The sequence below is a fragment of the Lineus longissimus genome, chromosome 19, assembly GCF_910592395.1.
Source record: "Lineus longissimus chromosome 19, tnLinLong1.2, whole genome shotgun sequence".
NCBI classification, from domain to species: domain Eukaryota; kingdom Metazoa; phylum Nemertea; class Pilidiophora; order Heteronemertea; family Lineidae; genus Lineus; species Lineus longissimus.
In genome coordinates, this window is record NC_088326.1 from 12,632,489 (window position 1) to 12,657,680 (window position 25,192).

The following is a 25,192-nucleotide window of genomic DNA, read 5'->3' on the forward strand; positions in this document are numbered from 1 at the left end:
AAGTCCTATACGTCACGCACCCTCGATCACTTCAATCCTCGACACCAGGTATCCTAATGAGCGATAACTTACACAATGGTAGTATTACAATGTAAATGTATCACAGAACAACTCATTCGCGGGCGATGACAACCGATTTTACTACCTCCAAGAGCATTTCGAAATAAATCCAGTAACGAAAATATTTGAGACAAAATACATTCTTGGCATGGTTTATTTCACACGTCAGATCGTGTGTAAAAATTTAGTTCATCGTGTATTGATGGCGAGAGTCACCACCATTCCTTTGTTTACAAAATACCCTTCAAAGTGCTCCTTTTTAGCCTTTAACTTTCGCCACCTATACACGATTGCGGACCCTACTTCTTACTGTCGGATATGTGAACTGCCACAGACTGTGACTGGAAAGGTCGAACATACATGAAGTGAAGTTCTAACCAACCCACTCATGTGCTTAGACGAAGAGGTCACGACGAGAAATGATCGTAGGAGCAAATTACCAAAGAGGTACATACAGTGCTATACAGACACAAAGAAATTGTCCATTGGCAACATTCTTATAGTGCCGCCGTCATGTAGAAAACACCCTGCACCGCATAACCAAAAATATGATAAATGAAATCGGGATTATTTTCCCTGTGTGTATAGCACTGTACGTGTGTACAATTGACTTTTCTCCCGGTATGTATAGCACTGTACACTTGTAGACATTTGTGATCTTTCCGAGGAATAAAAACAAAACCAGCGGGACAATATCCCGGACTATTTTACTAGACTTTTTCCATTTAATTCCACTCCGATCCAGACTTTTCCAGTTTTGAGTGCATCACCGGTGAGAAAAATCGTCATAAATAATAAATCTAATGAACACGGACAATAAAAGGTTCAATATTATCAAACAGGGTGTTCCAAAATAAAGAGCCTTGTTTTCATTGGAATAACTGTATCGTTGCCTCTTGAAGTTTGCTCTGACATTGGCATTCGGTGATCAGTCAGCCTGAAAAGGAAAGGTTGACCGAATTAAAGGAAATTTATGCAAGAGCGATAAATTCAGTTGCTCTCGAGTAAGCGCCGAGCAGCAAAGTTCGCGCATTTTGTGCTAGTAATGCAGTCAAAGTGATTTTTTTCTTCAATTATTTGTAACATTTATAGTTAAAACTACACGTATGTGTGTATGCTGAGAGATATCATTATGAAGATGTCTTGATTAGCTATAGTCACACGTCGCGGGCGGCACTCTGAGCGAATGTTTAAAGGGGTCACTTCAGCGACGCGACTTGATTCAAATCTTGAAACTTAATAGTTTGCTGCGCTGCCAACTGCGGCGCTGATTTCAAGTTCTCCAAGAAAAGGTTTAAAACGTGCGAACTTACCTTTTTCGTTTCCTCATTTTTCGTTTTTTCTAGGTTGGCGCTAGTGTCTCGTTTTCCTAGTCGGAGCAAGCGCTGGTGGTTGGCCTGCATCATGTCATGTTTATGTCTGGCATTTTGCGACGAAATGATATCAGAAAGAGCATCTAAAGAGCCCATTACCGACAGCTCACTACCGGATCTTTTGCGCATGCCGGAAGCCGAATCACGTAGTAACTGCAGTTGTTTTAAAAGTTCCTCGGTTTCCTGATTATTAAACTCCGATCCACGTTTCCCAAGAGCGTTAAGTTGCTGTTGCTGTTGTTGCTGTCGCTGCCACATTAACATGTCCGAGAGGGCCGCGAGTGAGCCGGAAACACTGAGGTCCATTGACCGCTTCTCGTCGCCATTTTCCCGGAATGCGTCCGCTTCGAATTCATCATCAAGGGGTAAGTACTCCTCTTGGATGGCGTATGGTCGGGCTTCTAGGCAACTTAGGAGGACAATAGCGACACCTATCGTGAACGGCAAGTGACGAAACATAGTGTGTTTTCTGGTTGTCCTGAAAGTACAGAAGCAAAATGCAGGTCAATGGCCGGAAGACTTCAACAATGAAGGGCGAGTATCATAAATAGAATTCCGCAATGAATAACTTTACTATGAAAAATCTGCTCAACTGAAATCTTTGAAAAGTGTGTCTGGTATAGCTATGGCTTCAAACGACGAAGTACGACGCATGCAACTGTTTTTATCGAGGACTGTTTTCCTTGGAAATTTCCCCCGATTCCGCCTACGACCGACTAAGTACAAGAGATGATTTACAAGTGTCGCGAAAGTGATTTAGCCCAGGTCTTGCTGACACAACAGACCTTCGTTGGACAACGTTCATCGTCCGTATGTGTTGCGAAACCTGCCAATTAGTATAGGGAGGAGAATACGATGACGAAGCGTTATCAAGTCTGTGCAGCCCGTATCTGCGCCGTGAATTGGGTCGCTCTACGTGTCCAACATAGCACGTACCAATGCCGCCTGTCCAAAACGAGGCTGCTACCATGTTTGTAAACAATACTGCCGTGCAATCGACGCATGTAGAATGCGCCGTAGAACACACCGTACGGTCAAATGAAATTACAGGAACAACATAACGGATTGTGTTAAGTCAATGGGTTCTGTTCATTGCCTGATGATGATTACCTTCACACCAATATATCATTAACGCAAACTCTTTCAGTGTCAATGTCGCAGTGATAATAGTGCAAATAGACATAGCACAAATCAGGTATTGTGGCCTTTAATGGCATGATCTACCCATATGCTATATAATTGTATATCACGCAACCATAGAAAAGTTCTCCATTTTAAGGGTTACAACTGCAACACATGTAACTTGATGCAAATTCAAGATGTTTACAAATGTTTGATGTTTGCACGGCAATGTATACCTCTGCTTGTAAACAAACCCTCGCCTTGGATTGAAGGATTCGCTCATCTGCGTCCTGGGGACCAAAGAATGTCTTGTCCAGTACTTATCATTCAGAAATGACATGGAAATGACGGAGAATTAACAGTAGAATTTTACAAATGAGGTAAAAAAAATTAACCTACCAACACTTAAAGAATTAAAATTCAAACTACGCAGAAAATGATATCAAAGTATGAAATGTCCTGTTGTTGGAGAGTGGATGCTGCCTGTGCGGAGCTTTAATGATGAGCTGTTGTTTCGATTTGGTTTTATACTCGGCCACCGCGGTGCATTATGGGTTACGGAGCGCGGGACACGTGTAGGCGTGGGTGCGAGGTGAGAAAAATAATATCAACGCCTTGCAAAGCCATCCCACGATCGGTTTCCGAGAAACTTGTTTCAGATTATTGCCATCCCACGATTGTTTTTTCTTATTTCTGTCAATTATGGCGCCGATTCAACGTCCTCAAAGGAATATTGCGCATGCCCCGCTGGTTTTTAAAGATAAACTTGACTCCGTAGCGGCCGTCACTTACTCCGTTACTGTGGTCATAGACATGTTGATTTTCTTGACTAATAAGCCAGAAGAGTGTTTAATGAGGCTCGATGAGGTCACAGTTGTTGATGAGGATTAGCTTTGTGGTTTATTCGGGTCGTTGAAGGATGCGTTTGTTTATTCAGGAGACAAAATGATGGCAGTAGACTCGCCGAGATGAACAGCCGATGCAAACATGTCGCGGGTCATCCTGGTTAATGTGTCTGATGCCTGCATACTGCAGACATATTGGGTTATGGTCAACTCACACCATTTAACCCTCTCATTCCTGTTCTCGACAAAAGTCGGGAACTATACCAGCTATTCCCTTTCCTAGAATATTATGTGCAGAACGGTATTTCTAAAATGGAGTAGAATTTCAAAAATTGTAATAAGGGTGCTGAACAGAAAGCATGACATAGGCAAAAGTGTCCATGGATGGATCTATGATGAATATAAGTACACCACGTTTTACAGGTAGACCCCATCATAGATCCTATGAGGTGCCATCATCGATTCTACATGTATGATGGCTCATGGCAGGGCCATTGATGGGGATTCCATGAAAGATCCCAATACGACGAGTCCCATACAAAAGCACACAAGCATGAATGCAATAGAACATGTCGAGAAACGATTAAGTCACCGAATTATTGTTCCCATACAAAATGCTGACGTCAGCTATTTATGATTCAATTCGAATGCTACTTTCTGCACACAATTATGATTTTGTATAAAATGATGACGTCAGCAATTATTTCGCTGGATCTGCTCCTATTTCCGCCCACTGATAATGATTCGCATAACAAATAAAATATAGGAATTGACGCTCAGAAATCGGGTTAATTCGCAGACAGCCGAAACCAATGCGAGACCGACCCCACCATGAGTTGGTGCGTGCAGGAAAATGATTACAGCATTCTTGATTGCTTGCATGTTCTTATACTTTATTAATGACACTCTCCCTCTGATAATCAGGGTTTGCATGTCCTGTTAATGTGTAAGTTCCCAGCATGCAACCGTAAAAAATCTATTACAGACGTAAGAATTGATCAAGAATTGTCACGAGTGGTACTCTTTAAAAAACGGTTTTTTAACTTTTGAGAAAACATTTCCGGGGTTTTCAGCAAACACAGAGGTTTTTAAGGTACTGATAAACCCTTTTCGAGATTTTTCACAAGCTCAAAAACCTCCAGGCATTCCAGGAGATTTTCATCGCCTTGAAAACCCCTGGGGGTGCATATTCGTGTTGGCCTAATCTGATTTCTTGATATAAATTAAAGGTGCTTAAGTGTTAGCTTTCCAAAGTAGCTTTAAGATGTTCAAAGGTTTCAATTTCGTAAGTGCAGGGCTGTGGCGTATACTCCATTCATTATAGAGACTTTCGGCAAGTTAAAAACTCACTCCCGTATTGCGTATCCGTATCATTGTTATATGTGGTGTTTTCTCACCGTGCACATTCCCGACGCGTGATCGATACGCGATAGGGACAGTGCTTCACCTGTAAATGATACCTAATTGAGAAGTCTCTTCGAAGTATCATTTCCATTTCACCTCTCAGTAATGTACAGGATGTGAAATATTCTCAAATTTGTGTGTTTTGTCGTTATCCAAGCAATTGATGCATTACAAATTCTTTCGCGAGTTTTTGAATGGAACCCACATTGCGGGCCCTTAAGTGTCCACCTGTTCACCAAGCCGAGTCCATAGCTGACTGACTGATCTGCGCTGGACATTTGAACAGAAAATGAGAAGAGACATTGGGTGATATGAATAAAGACTAGGAAATGCTTTTATCTAAATCTCCATGTACATTTACACTAGGCCTTCCTGTACAAAACCGGAGTAAAAGCATTTGCTAGTCTTTATTCATATCACCCATTTTCTCAACTGGTGTTTGGCGAGTAAGCATAACGTAGGCAAATCTGTGGTCGTGCGAAATCCGCTTTAAACCGAAGAATCGTCATTGGCAGGTGGTTGAACCGCGAATATTCCCCCGTTTCTCTCTATAAACAGAAACGCTAATTAAACTTCAATCGACTGGAGAATTTTAAATCCTGCTGATTCTACAAGTTGCACGAATATCATAATTGCTCTGAACCGTTTAAAAGTTTTGCTCGAATTGTGCATTTTCTGATCGCAGGACTTCCTGGACTCAAGGTAGCATGATTAATCTCTCAGGGCATACTTCACGCATTACAACTGTGCATTAACAACGAGATACCCGATACATGTAGTTCAGAACCGCCAGAAGAAAAAAGTATAGTCGACTACATGAATAAAACGTCACTGTCCTTCTGCGCCGGCCGTTGTGTGAAAACTACTGGACTGATTTCTTCAAAGTTTTTCTTCGTTTTTCTCAATGTTTTCTTTTTTTCTTGTCTAATGCAACTGAGTCATTGCACTACCATCCTTTGAAGATATCCTCCCAGTAGACCATGACCTTTACTTATAAAGTAGATCGTAGTCGCACTAACATTTTGTACTTAATTAACACCTTATAATCCATGTCATTGTGTGAAAAATATATAGGTGAACGACTTAAAATGTGTTAAAAGGTATTATATAAAACGCTTGATGTTCAAGACCTATTTTTATAAATAACCCAACATATATACCACATGAAGAAAGGCTTGACTGAGTCACGTAATATAAGTGCTAATTGTTACAGTGTGTGGCTTGTATTTTTGCTTCCGATTGAAGACAACCACGACATGGGCATTTTCATTTGCCGCGGACTGTAGTCGCGAAAGCAGAAACGGTCGGGAGAGCTTCTCAACTTTTTCCCATCATGCCACAACTGATTGAGCCACTCTTTAAATGTTGATTACCACTCAGACACGACTATATTACTTCACTTAACAGGTTATAGGGAGAGCTTTTTGCATCTGTTTGTGATCAAAGAGAAACTGTCGGGCTGCGATGTGTCGTACTGATGTGCCTCAGCGACATATGCAAAAGTAATGCAACTCACTCGCCAAGTTTATGTCGTGTTTATCAGCGCGGAGGGACGAGAAACCTTTATTTTTCCCGACCGGTTTATTGTCATGATTGTAAATAAGCGACAAAGCTGGTAGCACACTGATGCATAGATCAGTGTTGGCGAGATTATGTCGCAGTGGTCTTTAAGATTCATAAGGAAAATCGTTTTGTCTGTCGGCGTCGATATCAAGGCGCGCCGCACCAAGCAGATTGCGGTGCTCAACGCCAAGGTGTTCTCCAAGGCCACACCGACACGGCTGCACGAAGCAGGGGACCACTCGCGCCAAGGAAGGTTCCTCGCCCACCATCGAAAGAGAAGACCATTGACACCAATGCAAGCAATGGTCCTCACCGACCACTGATAGGCCTGCAAGAAACAGAAGACCACTAACACCAATCAATGCTCCCCGCTCGCCACTGACAGGCCCGCACAAAACAGAACTCTATTGACAGCAAGCAATGCTTCTCGCTCGCCATGACAGGCCCGCACAAAACAGAACTCTATTGACAGCAAGCAATGCTTCTCGCTCGCCATGACAGGCCCGCACAAAACAGAACTCTATTGACAGCAAGCAATGCTTCTCGCTCGCCATGACAGGCCCGCACAAAACAGAACTCTATTGACAGCAAGCAATGCTTCTCGCTCGCCACTGACAGGCCCGCACAAAACAGAACTCTATTGACAGCAAGCAATGCTTCTCGCTCGCCATGACAGGCCCGCACAAAACAGAACTCTATTGACAGCAAGCAATGCTTCTCGCTCGCCATGACAGGCCCGCACAAAACAGAACTCTATTGACAGCAAGCAATGCTTCTCGCTCGCCACTGACAGGCCAACACAAAACAGAACAGCATCGACCCACATATGATGCTCCTTGCACACCACTGACCTGCCCACACTGAAGAGAAGATCGTTATGACCACGCAATCCTTCTTGCCAATCTCGCACCTTAACGCGTAGTATCATCTTCATTTCATCGGCAATTTGATAAAGAGTGAAGAGCTATTGTCGGTCTTCTAAATTACCCATTCACCGAGTCTACGGAACTTTTTCATTCACGTCTATTTGACTCGCGGGAGCCGTCATTGCCGATGTAATTCTAGCCATTACATGTTTACAGCAAATTAGATCTGTTGAATGACAATGAGAGGGCTATAAGTAGAAAGTTGGGATTCATCTTATTAGGCAGTTACTTACAAGATCTTCTTTCTTCAGCGAGCCTTCCGAACATTATGATTTCATTATATGTACTTACATGTACATGTAGTTGGAATCGCGCTTTGCTACCTACACCTCTTCTGTTAGCATGCCGGTGTGACAGCGGATATAGTCCCCCTGGAGTCATAGTCCGGTAGCATTGTATTTGATCAATTAAGCAGCATGATCTATTGTACCGCTAACCCTAACCAGAACATTTAGCAATGCGGGCTATTGTTAAACGGACTATCAGCCCTAGGACAACTATCCCTTGCACACCGGCATGCCAAAAACAGCACCAGGGCAAGGTTTCAAACAGAACCAAGTCAATTGGGAGCTTGTGATGCGTTCGATCTTTCACATTTCCTGCCCTCTACAATGCTTCATCAAGTCATCAATTATCGTTTGAAGTCTCTGGTATCGATTATGGACGCATCGATGAGCTACGGACAGTTTTCTGAGTAATTACTACGACTATTGTTTTTAGATAATAGTAATTGTATTCTTTCATTCTGTTCTAGTCAGTGGTCGAGGCGTATATTGGTGTAGTGTGACAACCACCGCAATACATTGATCATGGCCAACTGGCTTACATGCCTCCCAGTCTCTCCAGCAGCCAACTCTAGGAGCTGGCCAGAGATTGCTTGCACTACAATAAAGGCGTCTTGATCGTTTCCCACCCCGCCGCTGATACTCCTGGTTCGAGAGAAGCAGCCGCGCGTAGTGGACTGCCCAACACGCCCAAGGACACTGAATCAACGACATAAGCATGGCCTTGTCTCCAGTGGCCCTTGTATCCATCTTAACCTTCAAGTAAAGTAAACACGCCATTGAGAAATCAGGAATAGTACATAGACTCGACTTTGACCCGTCCCAAGCAGCTACAAGAGGACAGACTACCACTCGTACGAAACCCTCCACCGAAACCCTCCACATAATCCCATCAACTTAAATCAGTTATTGCAAACGAACCAGGACTGTTTGCCTCCTGAAGTGGACCTAATCAACAAATTTTGATTGGTTTATTCGTCTACGGGGTCTCAGCCCGTGTACCTAAGTAATTTGCCTATTGACATGGCGAGAAATTAAATAGCCTGGAGATAGCGTTACTGATTGTCAGCAATAATGGCCATATTGGCTTTTTATTTCATTGGGCTGAGTGAGGTAGCTACTCCAGGTACTTAAACGTGACCCTGTTCAGTTCTGTGGGGAAAGTTGAAAGGGTTAACAAAAATGGAGGGAAGACAAGGCAATGTACTGAGTGCAGGTGAACAGATATGTAATCACACCTAGATTATACAACTATTCTCCCGCCCTTCCCCGAGACCAGTTAACGACACCCCCGAGAATTCGGTTTCCCGCCTTCTCAATTCCCGCGCTATCTAGACAGAGAAAAAAGACTCATCATGGTGATCCGGTGTCATTTGAAGACGTGACTTGCAAGTAAACTTTGTTTTTCATGATGGTACCGTTCTCGGTATCAATGCAATATACATGCGAAGATGTAGATGTACATAGATAGACACACACCTTTTTATCCCTGATGACATCAGCTTATAGTTTAAGGTATTGATGATCTACTGATAGTGGATAGTTCCAAATTTTAAATAACGTATTGAATATAGATTTCAACAATGCTTGTAGCTGATTCAATACAGATACTCCGCCAAGTAAATGGGGAGGGGGGGGGGGGGGTTGTCGTGCAAGATAGGGGCATCACAGCGATGTTTACCTGTGCTGCAAGAAACTGCATTGAACATGTACGGCAGATCAAAAGATGCCTTTAGTTAGGTTTTTCTTTATTCAGCTGCAGATCGAGGATAAAATTTAACGATGTATCACATTAGCTATGCTTATTTTCATGCTTCACCCATCAACTTCTTTGTGCACACTGTTACCGTCGACAACACCGGAACACCGTATCCTTTTTTACCAAGCATTCATCTTATCAGCCTCGCTTTAAGCAAGAAATGCGTTTCCGGTAAAATCGTCAGATCTCGGTTTTATTGAAATCTAATTTTACCCTTGGTAATGGGTACGTTCAGAATAGTTCGCTCTTCTTCTTCTTCGGTGGTAGTCCTGATTTCAATGTCATTTTCAGAGAGGAAAACTCACCATTTGTACTTTCCAATGCCCGTTACCTTGGTTTAGATTGAGAACTGGTATTCTACACAAAACCAGGCAGTGCATACCACGAGGAATCCCACACGTCTCGTTCCAGGTTGGCATGCGGGACCGATTGCAGAAGGCAATGTATTGCAAAAGGATCGGTGCCTTTGATGGGCACTTCACGATAGTGACGAACACAACTGAGTCAAAGGGAACATTGCTTTTTCCTTTCCATCCCTCCCATGATGAATTGATCCAAATTGATGGCAAACATGTAGCTGCTGGGCTACTGTAAACAGGTTAATTTTCACAGTTCATGACAGCTCTCGAAAAAGTCTTCGATCGGTGAAACTAGAATATTTTTGTTTCATACGAACCCGTTCACCCGCGAGTAGGACAAGATTTGAATTTTAGCAAACATTTGTCATATGCGACAACATATTTGAAATACAAATTAAGAGAGTTTTGAAGGAACAAAGGCATTTTTCTCCCAGGAACTGTTTTTTTCGTGCCAGAGTTGAAATTAAGTCTGAAAATTGCAGGAATTCGACATCGTTCAAGTAACACGAACAAGGATGGGTTGGTGGGACAACCTTTTGTGCATTGTGCCTGAATATTTCAGTGGAATTTCACCAAATTCACTTCCAGCAGAAATATGCGAAACTCAAAATCACTGTTAAACAAAAGGCAGTTTTCGACACTTTATGGTGTATCTCTAAACTCTGATCACATGCGACGAATTTCCTTGAATTCAGGCTAAATGTTGAAACTGGCGAATGCCATCATTGATGAGCTTAACATAGTTGGCTTTTAAGGATTAAAGGTGAACCTAACACTCTGGCCTTGTCCAACACTTCTATTAGTATGGGCCACTTCTGAATCAGTGAATAAAAAAACAACGTTATTTATCAAATACTAAAGTCGTCAGTTAACCTTACTAGTATGATCCGGCTACCCTACTTTGGCCCCACCAACAGCCACCCGATCTGCAGATCTTTTTTTCCGCAAACCGGCTACAGTTTCATCAGAGGTGACAGCTCCTGCGAGTCAAATAATAAAAAACATATTGTAGCGACGAAAAATGGATAATTCACAAGGTAAGACGATATAGCTCTTCTCTCTTTGTCAAATTGCTGGCGATATGAAATTGATATTTGGCGTGAAGGTGCGAGATGCGCGTGAAGCACTGGTACACGAAGATCGAAATTCCAACCCAAATGACAGCACTCATAAAAGATAATAGAAGGTTTTCAACTGCAAAATAAGTTTGACGACTGATGCTACACTGCGCTAATGCATCAGTCAGTGTATATTGTAGTGTGTACATTGATACATTGCTCAAGGTATTTTGGTTTTGCAACGTTTTCTACTGACATTGTTGCTAATTCAAATGCAATCACTTTGGAACGTCAATTGAATATTTCGGATACACGTTTTTAATAATCGATCACGGTGATATTGATCATGCAATTTTTATAACCTGATTATCATCATACATCAATGACAAATCAATAATTTGAGACTTGACAAAACGGCTTTGTTGCTAAAACTGGCAGACAATTCACCCAAAAAAGCAAACAGAATTGTTTTTCCCCCACTGCTGTGTAGCAAGTTAGAATCATAACTATTCGGATATGATTATCGGGAAGTTCAATGAGAGTATCGTGAGGCTACGTGTTTACTCCGTGAGTACACAATATGGGGTGATATGAATAAAGACTAGCAAATGCTTTTATCTAAATCTCCATGTACATTTACACTTGGCCTTCCTGTACAAAACCAGAGTAAAAGCATTTGCTAGTCTTTATTCATATCACCCATGGAGTACAGGGCGGCCTAGGCCAAGCAACAAGACATAGTGGGTAGCTTTTACAAACATATCTTTCAGAAGATTTTGACGGAGATTTAGCAAGCTGACGGGACACGGCCAAGGCCGAGTATTCGGTAGTGTTTGTGATGTGCATTTGGATCTTCTACCAATTAAATCTTGTGCCCCTGTTGCACAATCGAATGCGAGGCCATTTCCCTGCTGGCACCGTTTAGTATTATCCGAGTAAAAGCTGCCCGAGAAGCACTGTGGAAACCTCGCTATCAAGGACACTAGTTTAGGTCCTAAATTGGTTTGTTTCCATTATTGGACCTCTCTAAGCAGGACACCTCTCTATAAAGGATAGCACTTGTCTGTTACAAGGGTGTCCCTGATAGAGAGGTTTTACAGTATAACGTCCGGGCGGTAACGTCTCAACACGACTAATCGGACTTCTATGCATTATGAGACCCGGGCAGTACTAAATTTGCGTGGCTGGGTTGCTTAAAAATCATGTAAGCTTCAACGGAGGCCTTAAGTCTCAACATGAAATCTTGAATAGGACATCCTGGGGGAGTTAACATGTCTAAGGTTACTTAACGTAACTGTTTGGGATGTGAAGTTTGTGCAACATTTGAAAAACTTGGCCTATAGTGACGAAATGTAATTCTCATCAAAATAACAACTATATCTTTTTTATTTTTTATCTATTTACTGTGTTCTTACTCGACCTTTGGATGGATCCTCAGCTAACATGGCTAATTATATCTGATCTTCAAATTACATGTACTACAATGAATGGATGCATAACATATTTTGGAGAAATTCTCGTCGGTGATCAAACTCACTTTGCCATCCCGGAACCTCGTCATATCTCCAACTAAGTCCTGGTTGTTGTTCTAATACAAAAGAGAGTTCAGTTGGTATCATATGCACAGGACGGTTGTGTTGGTGCAGCCTATTCGTTTTTGCAACTAAACTGGGTATTATACAAACATTTCGGTACTGAATTCATCTTGTAAAGGTCCTGTAGACGTGTCCAGCTCCTGTTACTACGTGGCCTGCACAGAAATACGAAGACTAGGACTACTGCTAAACAAGGAGACTACTGAACCAGAGAATGACGTAAAATGGACTTGTTGTAGCAACGAATTCTCGCGAGACTACCCGAGATGTTAAGATTGATATGGCTGTGATATTATTGGTCCTCGCGAGGATAGCTGTCGACAACATCAATGAAAATGTTCTTAATTGCGTTGACACTGCTAACGTGCTTCTTGATGCATCCTTGCACCTGCGATGCGAATTTGACCAAACAGGGTTAGTGGCCCTAAGATATAATGCGACTGCTTCTGAATTGGTTTGTTGGCACTGTAGTGCGTTTCTACTCTGCTCGTTACTAGAGTGTGATTCTACAGTGATGTCGAAAGTAGAGCGTGATTCTATTCTGTCATTGTCTCTTGTGTCGAAAAGAGAGCACGGTCGGACTCTACTGTCACAATTAGAGTGCGATTCTGCTCTATTGTCAAAACTAGAGTGCAATTCTACTCTGCTGTCGAAACTAGAGTGTGATTCTACACTGTTGTCTGAACTAGAGTGCGATTCTTCTCTATTGTCAAAACTAGAGTGAAATTCTACTCTGCTGTCGAAACTAGAGTGTGATTCTACACTGTTATCTGAACTAGAGAGCGATTCTTCTATCAACTTCTGTCGAAACTAGAATGCGATTCTACTCAGTTCTCGGAACTAAATTGCTATCTAGATCTTCTTTGAGAGTGATGTTAATCAATTCTCGATAACAGTCGGCTATCTTGTTCAGTTTTCGGTACCAGAGTGAGATTTTACTCAGTTCCCGAAAACCCAGCACTGCTTGCAGACATTTCGTTCTTCAAATTGGATGGAACAGACAATACCGTAAGGTGATCATTGAAAGGCGCGACCAGGATTTTCATACCAATATACCAATTGGTTTTTGATGATGATGCTGTACTTATTTTGCAATTGACACTTATGGTCTTCGTCCGTCTTGCCAAGACTTCGAGGACTTAGATCCACGAAAAACATCTTGTTATTTTATAATACTGGTCATTTAGAGCGGACAGCAGGTAGCAAAGTAATTGCTGGCTTCTGACAGCTCAGGTCTACTCTGAGCGTGTTCGTAGATAGCAAGCGGGGAATCAAACCACCGTGTGCTCAACCCAGCTTTGCAAGTGGGTTAGAGCCATATTTGTCCTATGGGAAAGGTCGGAAATTATACAGTTTATAGCTCAAATGCCCGGCTAAAATGACCGTGTGGGGTTCGAATGAGATATTGAATGTGTTGGTCGGTCAAAGTGTGTGAGCTTTTGTGAGTCCTTACAAATCAGTTTGTAAATGTGGAATGGTGTGCATGGTGTTCGATGAGTGATCGAGGGGACCAGTCAGATCATGTGAATTCTTCTTGCAGACCCGATTTCAAAGGATCACCCTGCATTATTGTTGTTTTCAACGTGCCGTCTGGTTTCATATCTCAGAAAAGTCCTTTTTTAAATGATCGTACCCGTTTTCCTACTAATACTCTCCTGAGTGTTTTAAAGAATTTTGTTTTTCGGCGTACAAGGATTTTACAAAATGCAACATTCGTCGATTCATTGACCTTTGGCAGAGTCCTGTCACTTTATTCGCAACCCAGAGTCACAATAAGTGAGGTCCTTCTCAGGAGAAACACCTCCTTCTCTGTCACAGTATTTCTTAAGAAACACACCACATGCAAAAGGAGTGAACTCGTCTTCCAATATAGAGGACGTGATTTCTACTTAGAATTTCGAATTATGGGAAATAATTTACTCATGCTAATCGTTAAAGAATCACCCGAGTTATGTGCTCGTGCGGAAACCACGCATAGCAAACTCCGAGACAACAGATGGTGTCGTCTGGCCTTTGTCGTGGACCGAGAAGCAAATCCCTCCTTATATATTGACTATTACAAACAAAAACTGAAATACACAACCTGTGGAACCAGATTAGAGGAGCGAAACTCAGGCCGAGTGGGAGTAATCTACTTCGGGAGTCAATTTAACGAATCTCGAAGCCATGAATTTTGTGGCCAAATGTCGACTATGGTGGTTTTTCCATTTGCGCTGACTGTTCAGCAGGTACGAAACTTGTGTCTGTTGAAACCATTGCCTCCGCAGCCGATATCAGGTAAACTCATAGTTTAGTTCTAACAGTCCAAGAGTTTAATCAACTATTTTGGCCCCTTCCTAACACTGTAGTTAAAACCATTCAGGCTTCGCCCAATACACGGTCTATTGTCTTTAATCAAAGCCCGCGACTAGGCCTTAATTCACATTTTCTATTGTCCTATCATAGCGTAACTAAATCTTGGTGATTGACCCACCGACACAGCTTTATTGAGGGTCGATGGACCTGTAACGGCAAAGGCAAATGCACGTAATGTTAACGGGAGCACCAACAGGGACAGCCTTCGAATGTTATCCAAGCCCTTGACGTACTGCAAACCGCCAAATTTCGTGCCAATCTATTTTTGCGATTCGTGAGAATCCCCCCCCCCAAAATAAAATTTTCCCGATTTTTATTTTGACGGATGAAGAAATCACGATTTTTTCAAACACGCCTTTTGTTTCATGAAGTAAGTTCGTTCTATTTCAATGCAGTATATGGTTCGCTACTACTGTTATTTTTGCTTTTTTAGAATATTGTGAAAAAAGTAAGCATATACATGTAGTATATTTCGAATTTAGATTTGGTGCGAAATGTGTTATAAGGGAGGTTTTGCAACCCTTACCAAGAGCTAGGCAGGAACGACAATGTACAAAGTAATATGTAGTATTTTATCGAGAAATGTCTTTAAAGAATTGCATGATTACTCGTACAACTAAGTAGGAAAGCCGATTTACGAGTGTTGTGTTCATAGTGAGTTTTCGCAAAGCCCCCGAAAGTCAACGCGAAGGCCTGTCCTGTTGTTTGACATAGTTATCAGGAGATAGCCAATGGGATAGGCGTTCACTTTGGCATTTCGGGGCCGGGGATTTGCGAAAACTCCCTCTTGAATTTGCGCAGGACTTTATGACACTAGAGACCTTCGTTCTACGTCGTTCGTATGTACATGGGTTGCGAAACCTGTCTAGTATGTCTGTGATAAAACCTGAAAGTGTTTTTGATTCCCTCTAAAACTGCGGGAGGTGTACATCTGTGTTGGATGAAACACCAAGAGAGCTTTTTTAGACGCTCAAAAACTGGCCTTTAGGTATTGGGGAAGGATCGGATTGGATAGGCTCTTTAGAGGGGGCAAAATGCCGCTTTCACTCTATTTTTGTTCCCCCTTTACCTATGTTTCACAGATAGAAACCTCTTATTCCACAAACAAGCTATCAATTTGTATCGCATGGAGTCTCATGATTCGCGTTCGGAGTTGGACTGTGTGATGGACTGTACGAGGCAAATGCACTGCGGAAGAGAAGGGTGCCTGGCCATCGCTTTTGATATAAGGTCTTCAAGATGTGGTACAGAAATCAGGCTCAGAGGACGGTGGAATCTCGACAAATTTCATTCAATTCAGCCGCTGATACATCGATATTATTTGTCGTATAGAGCGGTGTAATAGTATGATTATCCAGGCCAGTTAAAAAAATCCGCCAGCACTCTTTATTTTAAACTTATATGGATGATTTTGAGAATCTGTTCAACAGAAATCTCGTAATTTCCGAAGTTAGAAATTTCGGTGACGAACACTTTTGAAAAATGCCTGTCATGGTATACGTAGTTTATCAACTAGGACGACGAAAGCTGCAACATCTTGAGTCATCAGTGAAGTCATGATCGGTTGCAAAGTACTTTCGGTGTACCGATGCCCCCGCGAACCACTCCATGCGCCACGACATTAGATGTTTAACCAACAAAACCTGCTCATGAATAAGTCAGCGCCTAAATGCAGCAGAGCAGTGATTATGGATAGAAAAACAAATATTTTTAAAATCCATATAATCGCGTGACCTTGATGTAACATTTCCAACTTTTGTTTTAAGCAGCATTACCGACGTTACTCACTCCAATAATTACGATCGGAAATGTGCACCGCTTAATTGCAAAATCACAGTGATTTTATACAAAGAAGTCCATCGAATTGTTGATATCGAAAAACAGTAAATGCGTGGTGAGGTTAGCATGACGGATGTCGCTGAACAACTTGTTGTTTTCCCATTAGGGCAGTGAATGCATTCAGGATAATGATCATAGTTTTCCAATGAACTGGTCAGATATTCTCAATACGGATGACGAATACCAATTTGTTTCTAACCATTACGGCGTTAGTGTAAAATGTGTGGGCAACGCATGCTTACTCATAAATTTAAGGCTTGTTGTTTGAATACCCATTGGTCATGTTGGTGCGCATCCTCGATCATTGCGCATGACCGGAACTCTAGTTATTGATGACGTCATTCTGTCTCTGCTTGAATTCGGCATGTTGGCCACCGTTGCCTCCGCATGGCGCGACTAATATGACTTTCATGGCCTTAATTCACCCAAAGGAGTTACCTGAGTTGTTGTGCCCAATGCACTCATATCAAGGTTTGTCTCATACGAAATTCCCTGCAGCCGCGCCATCAGTACGCAGGTAACCATCCCGTATCTTCGCAGCTTCCCAAACCATTTATGTAAGGAAGTGATGGGGCGGACTTGACCATTACTAGTGCGATCGGGAAGCCTTTATCAGGAAGACACTGGAAGCTGCATACATAAAATGACCAGGTATTTCCTGCTTTTGTAGATTGATTTACGGGGTCTGGTCATTTGTTGAGACTATGTCCAGACAGAGCAGTCGCGGCCACCCGCTGCGAGCACCCGCAGTCACGGGGATCCCGCTATCTATATGGCCGCCCACTATTCCTACAGAGACTCACCAGATCATTCAGGGTTCGCCAGAATAGAACGAAAGCCGCTGAAATTCTCCTCCATCAAAACCACACGAAATATTTTTTCCACGAATGACCCTGATATCTGATATTCCAACAGCTCAAAAACCTTTCTTTTTAAGAGTGTGTTGTTACATGTGCGTCATCTGCAAGGCTCTATCGAAGCTCAGAATTTGAAGAAGAAAATCTTTTTTGCTGGCTCGAGCCGACAGCAATTGCGGGCTGTGGCGAGAAACAATCTTATGTTTTATATTAGCCAGGACAACAGACATCATCTCTAAACCATTACCGCAACGCGACACGCCCGTAAGCAATTCGCTAAATTGAAAATTTTTGCCTCAACAAGGGAAATGGAACATCTTTTTGACCTGTGCCCCAAAGGATTGTTACTTATTCTGCATTATCTTACGTAAACCAAGGAAAACTGTTGTTTTTCAATTTTGAAAAAGTTAATAACATTACCGTGTACAACATGAGTGGTGGTGCACTTGTTCGCAACTGCCCATGGCTAGTTTGGAAATTAAGGTATCCGCATCAAAGATGCCCTCTCACGATGCAGACAAAAAACATCAGTAGCGCCATGAATGGAATATTATGTGGAAAATGTTACGGAATGTTTGACGCCGGAGGTAATGTTGGTTGATGGCCTGAATTTGATTGTTTGGTATTCTAGGACATTTCCAACTTCTGCAACTTCGGCAACCCGCGCTTGTGCGATATGCTTTTCTCTCCAACCGTTAATACTGAAACCATTACACCATTTACGACCAGGAACCTTGTCTCACCGGAGTTACTGCACCGTCATATTAGTATGTTGTCCCCGGTCATTGCGGAGTTATTCCGATGACCTCTTCTGTGCAATAAATTGTAAATAATTGTACTCTTGGCAATAAAGGAGAATAAGTACACATCCTTATGGTCAGTACTGCTTCCTATTGACATTGTCCCCATGGAAACAGACATCTTGTATCGGATGCCGGAAATGAGGTATTGTGGGAGATTTGGTGACGTCATACCCGGTTGTTGGTTTGTGTTGACAGTGTTGTCATTGGCATGAGAGAAGCGTCTGAATCAGAGAGGGTGACTGGAATATAGATAGTCATCTTGACCACCACAGATCTGTATCTTATCAATAACATATTCTAGATTTAAGGGGAGTATAAGACCATGAGGTTTGGGATGATAGATCATGAATCAAAGGAGTGATGGCCAGTTGGTACCGGTAGTATTTGTCTCGTAAACAGTTTTACGGCTAGATCTGGCCAAAGGTACTTGGCTGACCTCTCGTCACTGAACTGTAATAGTGTGATCACAAATAGTAACGTTACACACAGCCGTGGGCATAGTTGACCGGCTTTAGCTGACACCGTGAAAGAGCTTTGGTTAGACCAGAGTCGTTCAATCGAAGACTCTGGTTAGGCCTACCCCAAGGATGATCTAGTGTTGTGCAACACCACTATCTTTTGGTAAATGTGATCTGGTCACATAATTCCGGAGTTAAACTAAAAACCTTTGGCCAGAACGATTTGAAAAACACTTTAATAGTCGATGTCGGTTGTTTGGAAGCACATAAAGTGCCACGTTCCAAAATCTGCCGCGCTGGATCGGAGGGCAGAGCTTGAAGTACAAGAAATCTGCCAAGTTTGAATGGGCAGCTCGTAGCAGCAAAAATCACATAGTATGCTTTTTCTGCTCAGACAGACATAGCCTCATACATTATGTAAACCACATTTAGTACGGGGAATCACTACATATACTCAGCGTAGATTTTCTTCGGTGGGGGAAAATACCGGTTGACAGTCGGAATATGTCTGAATTGAAATAGATGTACTCCTGAGAGTGAGATCCGGCGACTAGCTACCCCAGGGGACGGACCATAATCACGAGGTGTGTGAAAAGTAGTAACGAGGTAGTTATGGTCCGGAGTGGCGTAAAAAGGTTGCTGTAATGTGGAATTCTAACAATGTTGGTGATACCTTTACTGACGTGGCTCGATTGTCAATGACTTAAAGTAGGAGCGCAAATCACCGCTGTGGCGCTTGTAATAAAGTTTTTTTTCATATCTTTCTGGCCAAAGGTATAGTTTAAGTCAGGGATGTGACCAGTCATTTAGTGAATGCCAATTTTAAGGGTGAGCTAGTGTCCGTGTTTTCAAGAGAATAGCCTCCCATTCACTTCAGTTTTAAAGAGTTCTGATTGCTTTACCTCGGATTTCAAGTTCTAGCCAAAATGGTGATGCCTATGGTCAACCCTTGGGGGAATACATTCACATGAAAAGCGCCATGCTTCGCACGCATGATACCGGTTCGCACGCATGATACCGGTGTGGCGGGGATAGTAGTCCTAGGGCTGATAGTCCATGTAACAATAGCCCGCATTGCTAAATGTTTTGGTTAGGGTTAGCGGTACAATAGATCATGCTGCTTAATTGGTCAAATACAATGCTACCGGACTATGACTCCAGGGGGACTATATCCGCTGTCACACCGGTTCGCACGCATTATACCAGTTTATCCATCACTGGTACAAAGATTTCGATTCTCAAACAATTCAGCCCCGGGTCTTCAAGACCGCTAACAAAGAAAGCAACAATACAACAATTAGTTGCTATTTTTTACATATCACTTAGTATAACTCTGATGCAATTTGCAAGAACCATTGTTCTCTGATTAAAACTGGGAGAGTCGATTGAGTTATTCACCGTGTCGATTGTAATCTAATGAAAGATTAGAGTGGCTGTTTTTTTAAGTGATCAGAGAAAAAGGATTTCTTAATTACATGAATCGTGGTGTGGAATGTTGAATTCAAACCAGAGTTGTAAACATTGTAGAAGCTTCGTATAGTGTTTTTCAGGTAGATCTGACCAAGAGAGTATGACTGTGTTAACCAATTGATATATAGTTAAGCCCCAAATGATACATCGATATGGATAATTAATGGATTCGCTCCTAAGGGATATCGCGACTGGCTTGTTCAGGAAATCATCGTTATATGAGAATTTCTGAATTTCCTTTTTAGGCTGAATCCGACACTTTGCTCAAGTAATTTGGTTCGATCAATGAGACCGGAAGTTGGTTACTTGTTGAGACATGTCTTCGCACAACAAGATACAAACGTCGATACCAGGGTCAATACCATCTCGTTCACGTCTACGAAAGGGTTATCGCCAATTCAGGTAATCCGATGATGGACTGGTCGTTATTTATTCTCTAGTGCGCAATGTAGAACGTCAACTATTTCAGTGTCGAACCAGAGGTCGGTCGGCAAAATTTAAAATATGAAAAAAATGGATCAAGTTTTTTGTAACACCCTGTATGTAGGTCAGTCCGAAATTTGCTTTGTTGATACTCAAGACGCAAGTCTGTTACTTGTTTTCACTGTCCATACACGTCCTCCTTGTTGCTGGAGGATCCCTTTCTTGTCATCACCCATGCGTCAAATCAAATCGGACTCTTCGCGCTAAGCGAGCGAGGAACAAAAAGACAAAACGATGAAACGGAACACAATAGTGTAATCTTGTGATCCAGTTACGTCTCTGGAAGTCCAATAACACTCAACAGAAGGTGAGAGGAGGAAACGTGAAGCCAATCCTTGTGCTTGGCAGTTTCCATACAGGCAGTTCGCCTTTCGCAGAATTGGATCCTTCTGTACCGAATAGTCGCTGACTTTTAGTTGTTTTGATAGATAAGGGAGAATGGGCCGAGATGGAGTTTGGTGGAGGGCAAGAACCTGTCGCTGACAAGCAGTCTCGGCCCAACGCAATTCGGGGGGTTATCACGGTGTCCGGTCAAGGACAACATGATTTTATTCGCACGCGATATCGCTCATGCATAACTAATTCTGGTTGTCGCGATCGGAGTCAATCTGGCAAATGGAAGGGGTGACGGATGATTACATAATACTCTGTTGCCCCGCTGCCTGCTTGAACAACTGCAAAAGTAATCACCACGATTAGTTATGCATGAACGAAATCGCGTACGAATGAAATAACGTTGTCTTGATCGGACACCGTGGTTACGTTAATTCGTGAGAAAATAGAAATAAACTTCTTTTAGTGATAAGTTAGTGATAAAACACCCATGGCCCGGTTGTGGGACATCTTTTTTGTTGCAAATTGCAGCGCAGAATATCGTGGGTCGCAGCTCATTGCAGACGCGATAATTAGAAATCAATCGACAGGAGAAATGCTTTGATATTTGATAGGTTGTATCTGGTGTTGATTGCCCAGAAAAAAATATGATGATATAACAATATAAGAACAGAGACAATAGCTTATTCTGTGAAAACAGATAATTACACAAGAAGAAGTAACTCTGGAAGGGAAAAGTTGTCAGGTCGCGACAAATTGCAGACGGGTTTTGTCGGAATGAAGCGATGACGCCCAATCAGTATTGTTTGCGTGGACAAAGGGATGTAATGTATGACGAGATAGTAGTCTGACCTTTCGCCATGTCTTCGCAGAATAAAAGAGGGTGGCGCCTTTGTCCAAAGGGTTAACAAGATGATACGCCCAGATGATGAGGCAAGTAAGGTTTTTTCAACAGCGAGAGAAGGAGCAAACAACGTATGTTGTTTTCAAGTCATGTGCGAATTAGTTAATGGCAGGAGGGATCGTAATACTATAGAGTGGTTTCGCGTGACGTAATCACCTACCATGTTGGAGGGGCAGACAAAAGAAAGTAAGTCCTAATGACCATGACAGCACTTGAAACAGTTCATTCAGGCACGACAAATCATTGTTCTGCTCTCCAACATGGCTGACCGTGAAAACACTCTACTAAATAGTGTACTTCGTACTTTGTACGTAGCTGATCGTAAGGGCTGCGAAACCTTTCTCTCGTGTACGTTGAAGAATCATTTTTGTTCGGACAAGCAAGACAATACTTGTCCAACTTTCTCAGTTGTCAACTTGCGAAAGAGGGCTCCTGGCCGCAAATAAATCCACCAATTGCTTTTATGCTGCAATGGCCATTTACAGAATGGCTTCTCGTATTATCGTAGTATGTCCCTTTGATGACATTGGCGCAGCAATTACCGGGTATCATCTATTATTATATAGATATATTGGAGGTGACTTGATATTTACTGAGTTGGCAATCGGTGACGGGTTGTCTACAAAGGATTATTGACTCTGGGCTTATGATTGATTTGGGTCGCGGACTGGGAGGGTAGGAAGATCAAAATAACTATTAGGCCGGATTCGGGGATGAACTCATTGGTAATATTATCTGGATTCTATGGGTGAGTTTTCATGTTATCAGAATGTTGAGTGGAAAGATCAGTCACTGTTGTTAAGTTAGTTGCATGGTATCAGTACAATGGCGAATCAACTAAGCATGTCTCACTATCGTGGATTCGCCTTATCCGCGTAGATAACCATCTGACTTGCGCGGGAGAAGTAATAAGGCATATGAAAAGTTTTCAAAGTGGAAAGAAATATTTATTGTCGGTTGAATTAGGTGGTAAGTTAGTTCAATTCTTCAGACTGCAGTCTGACAAAATCATTTCAGATTCCTCAGCCCAGCGCGAACAAAATTGATGTAGTCCTTTTTTGTGTTTGTGTGGCTGGGTATGGGAAAAACTTCAAAGCATCTAATAGCATGGTGTTTTGGCTTTTTTCGCTTTCTAATGTTTTAAAAAATGGCGGATTGTTTGATAATTTCCAATCATATCGACATTCGTTAATGACATGAAATTGTTACAAACGACATTTAGGGGAATGCGTCAGCATTGGGCTATTAGATTGCTGGATCCATTAGCTGACGGATGTAGACAACTTTATGGATGTTCTGAAGCTTATACAAATGGGTGTTCTTGTCCTTTTACGGCAGAAGATCAACTGAGGAAATAGATGCGTGAGACAATACCGCTCCAATAACTCATTATCTGTCAACACCTTGCCTCCACTGAATCCCCAAGGCGTTCTCATGCTTCATATTTTCATTTCGCGTTCAAAGGATTTTAATCTTTTCGAAAGCATGGGTTTAATTGATATATTGTAATACGATTAATTAAAAAAGTATTCGCATATTCCAAGAGCTAATGTGCTTTAAAGTCATGCCGTCATACTACATGTAATCAATGGGCATGGCAGTCCGGGGTAGTTTTTTCAGCAGGAAAATATGCACATATCATCAAGACTATAAGACTAATAATGTAGTACAAATACTACAACACAATTATCTAATACTTGGTTCCAAATTCTGACAGCAGGGGGATAGTACAAGATAAATCCGGCTCCTTTGTGGCCATCGGTCACATCCCCAGGTTCTTGTCGTGGATTTCTGTCACAAAACACATGCCTCGAATACTTGAGCTGTTGCTTATTTAACTAATGAAGATATGTTTTTTTAGAGTTCCTAACGCCCCTATAAGATATGCAGGTTTCCAATTTTTCACCTGAACAGGCACTCAATCATAGTCGACAGCATCCCCAAAACGATATCATGGTGGTACGTGTGGGTATGGTCCTTACAGAAAGCAGCCACATCATAGCTCAACACGGTCATTATCAATAACAAGCATAGGCTTATATTCTCACACATTCTTCACCAATTACGAAAACAGTATCGTAGAACGTGACCTTAATAGCATCCCGCGAAGTTACTATTTATAGCTCACAAGGTCATTTGCATAAGATATTGATGACGTTTTGGTCACGTGACAGTCGGACATTGACACTTATTTCTACGCATTTGAGCTTATTTCAAAGTCAATTATCTTTGACCCTGCATTGTTTTTAGCATGAATGATACCATAGAGTCAGAGAGAGAAATATTCAGAACAATTATGTAGTATTTCCAACACTCGGACATGTGCCAGATTGAATCTAACTGCCCTAGCTTAGAAAGCCTGAATCCATTACGAAACCGCATGTTTGTCATACATTGCCTGTAATTCAGCGATGGGGAAATAGAGGGCAGCAGCTGCAGTGACGTCATCTTCGCGGAATGCTATTACTTACTCTTTTTATGTTGTTGCACGATGTGATATAATATCATTCACACGCACTGACGAAAAAAAAAGAAAGAAAAAGCACCAATATCGACAGTCGGGTAACGATATACTCTAGAACTCATCCTTCTTATCATTATTATCTTGAAGCAAACTCCTAAACCCGAACTTTACAAACTAACAGCTTTCACTGGGTCGATATATATTGGCCTGAACCCGCGGCAAGGCCAAATAAAAGAGACTGTTCTTCAGTTTATTGCTACCGTCCCTAACAGATTATGCCAATGCATTACGCAGTGTATTCTATTTAACAACAACGTGCAATTGTTTTGGACATTATTGACCCAGCGGCGTCCTATGACAAATTTGCACATGATATTTCCATTAGGTATCTTTTTAACTATTGACTGGTACCGCTTGATGAAGATAAATGCTTTTTCCACATGCAACTTAGCCAAGGTAAACAACAAGGTGTCGATCCGTTGGCTATACGTGCATTTCCTTCATTATCGAATGCATCTGATCCACGCGCCAATGGCCTTGATTCAGTACTGGCAGTCGAAGGGAGATTGCTAGATTGCTAGATTTCGAATATGTGACCCGTCACTCTCAGCTTGGCAGGTTGAGACGGACTGTTTGTTCAATTCTCTATTGTCTGCCTTTTGTGAAATATGAGCTCATCAATTTCTTCCATTATCTCCTGGTGTCATTCAGGCTCATCTTCTGTGCGACATGCGCCTGGTTTTGCTGTGACGGGTCACATATTCGAATGACAACAGTTTTAAAAAGGCGATGGAAATGTTGATGCTGGCATACGTATATCAATATTCAATGTCCAATATATATAATGTCCAGTTTGTTCCCTGGCCTCTCAGAATGTA

The 25,192-nt window shown here is 42.0% G+C and overlaps 1 protein-coding gene across 2 annotated transcripts in view; it reads right to left on the bottom strand.

The window, feature by feature from the left end:
- Nucleotides 1-184: 184 nt before the first annotated feature.
- Nucleotides 185-25,192, bottom strand: part of LOC135503129 (uncharacterized) — a 45,242-nt gene continuing 20,234 nt past the window's right edge. Inside the window, exons 1-3 of one of the 2 annotated variants that reach the window (XM_064796503.1) lie at nt 2,955-3,041; nt 1,374-1,911; nt 185-997 (exon numbers count right to left, since the gene is read on the bottom strand). In XM_064796503.1, coding sequence (XP_064652573.1) covers nt 989-997; nt 1,374-1,892 — 528 coding nt within the window. In that variant the 5' untranslated portion in view covers nt 1,893-1,911; nt 2,955-3,041 and the 3' untranslated portion in view covers nt 185-988. Of the gene's footprint in view, nt 998-1,373; nt 1,912-2,954; nt 3,042-25,192 lie in introns of those variants that run through there. The other variant, XM_064796502.1, reaches the window with a different exon arrangement.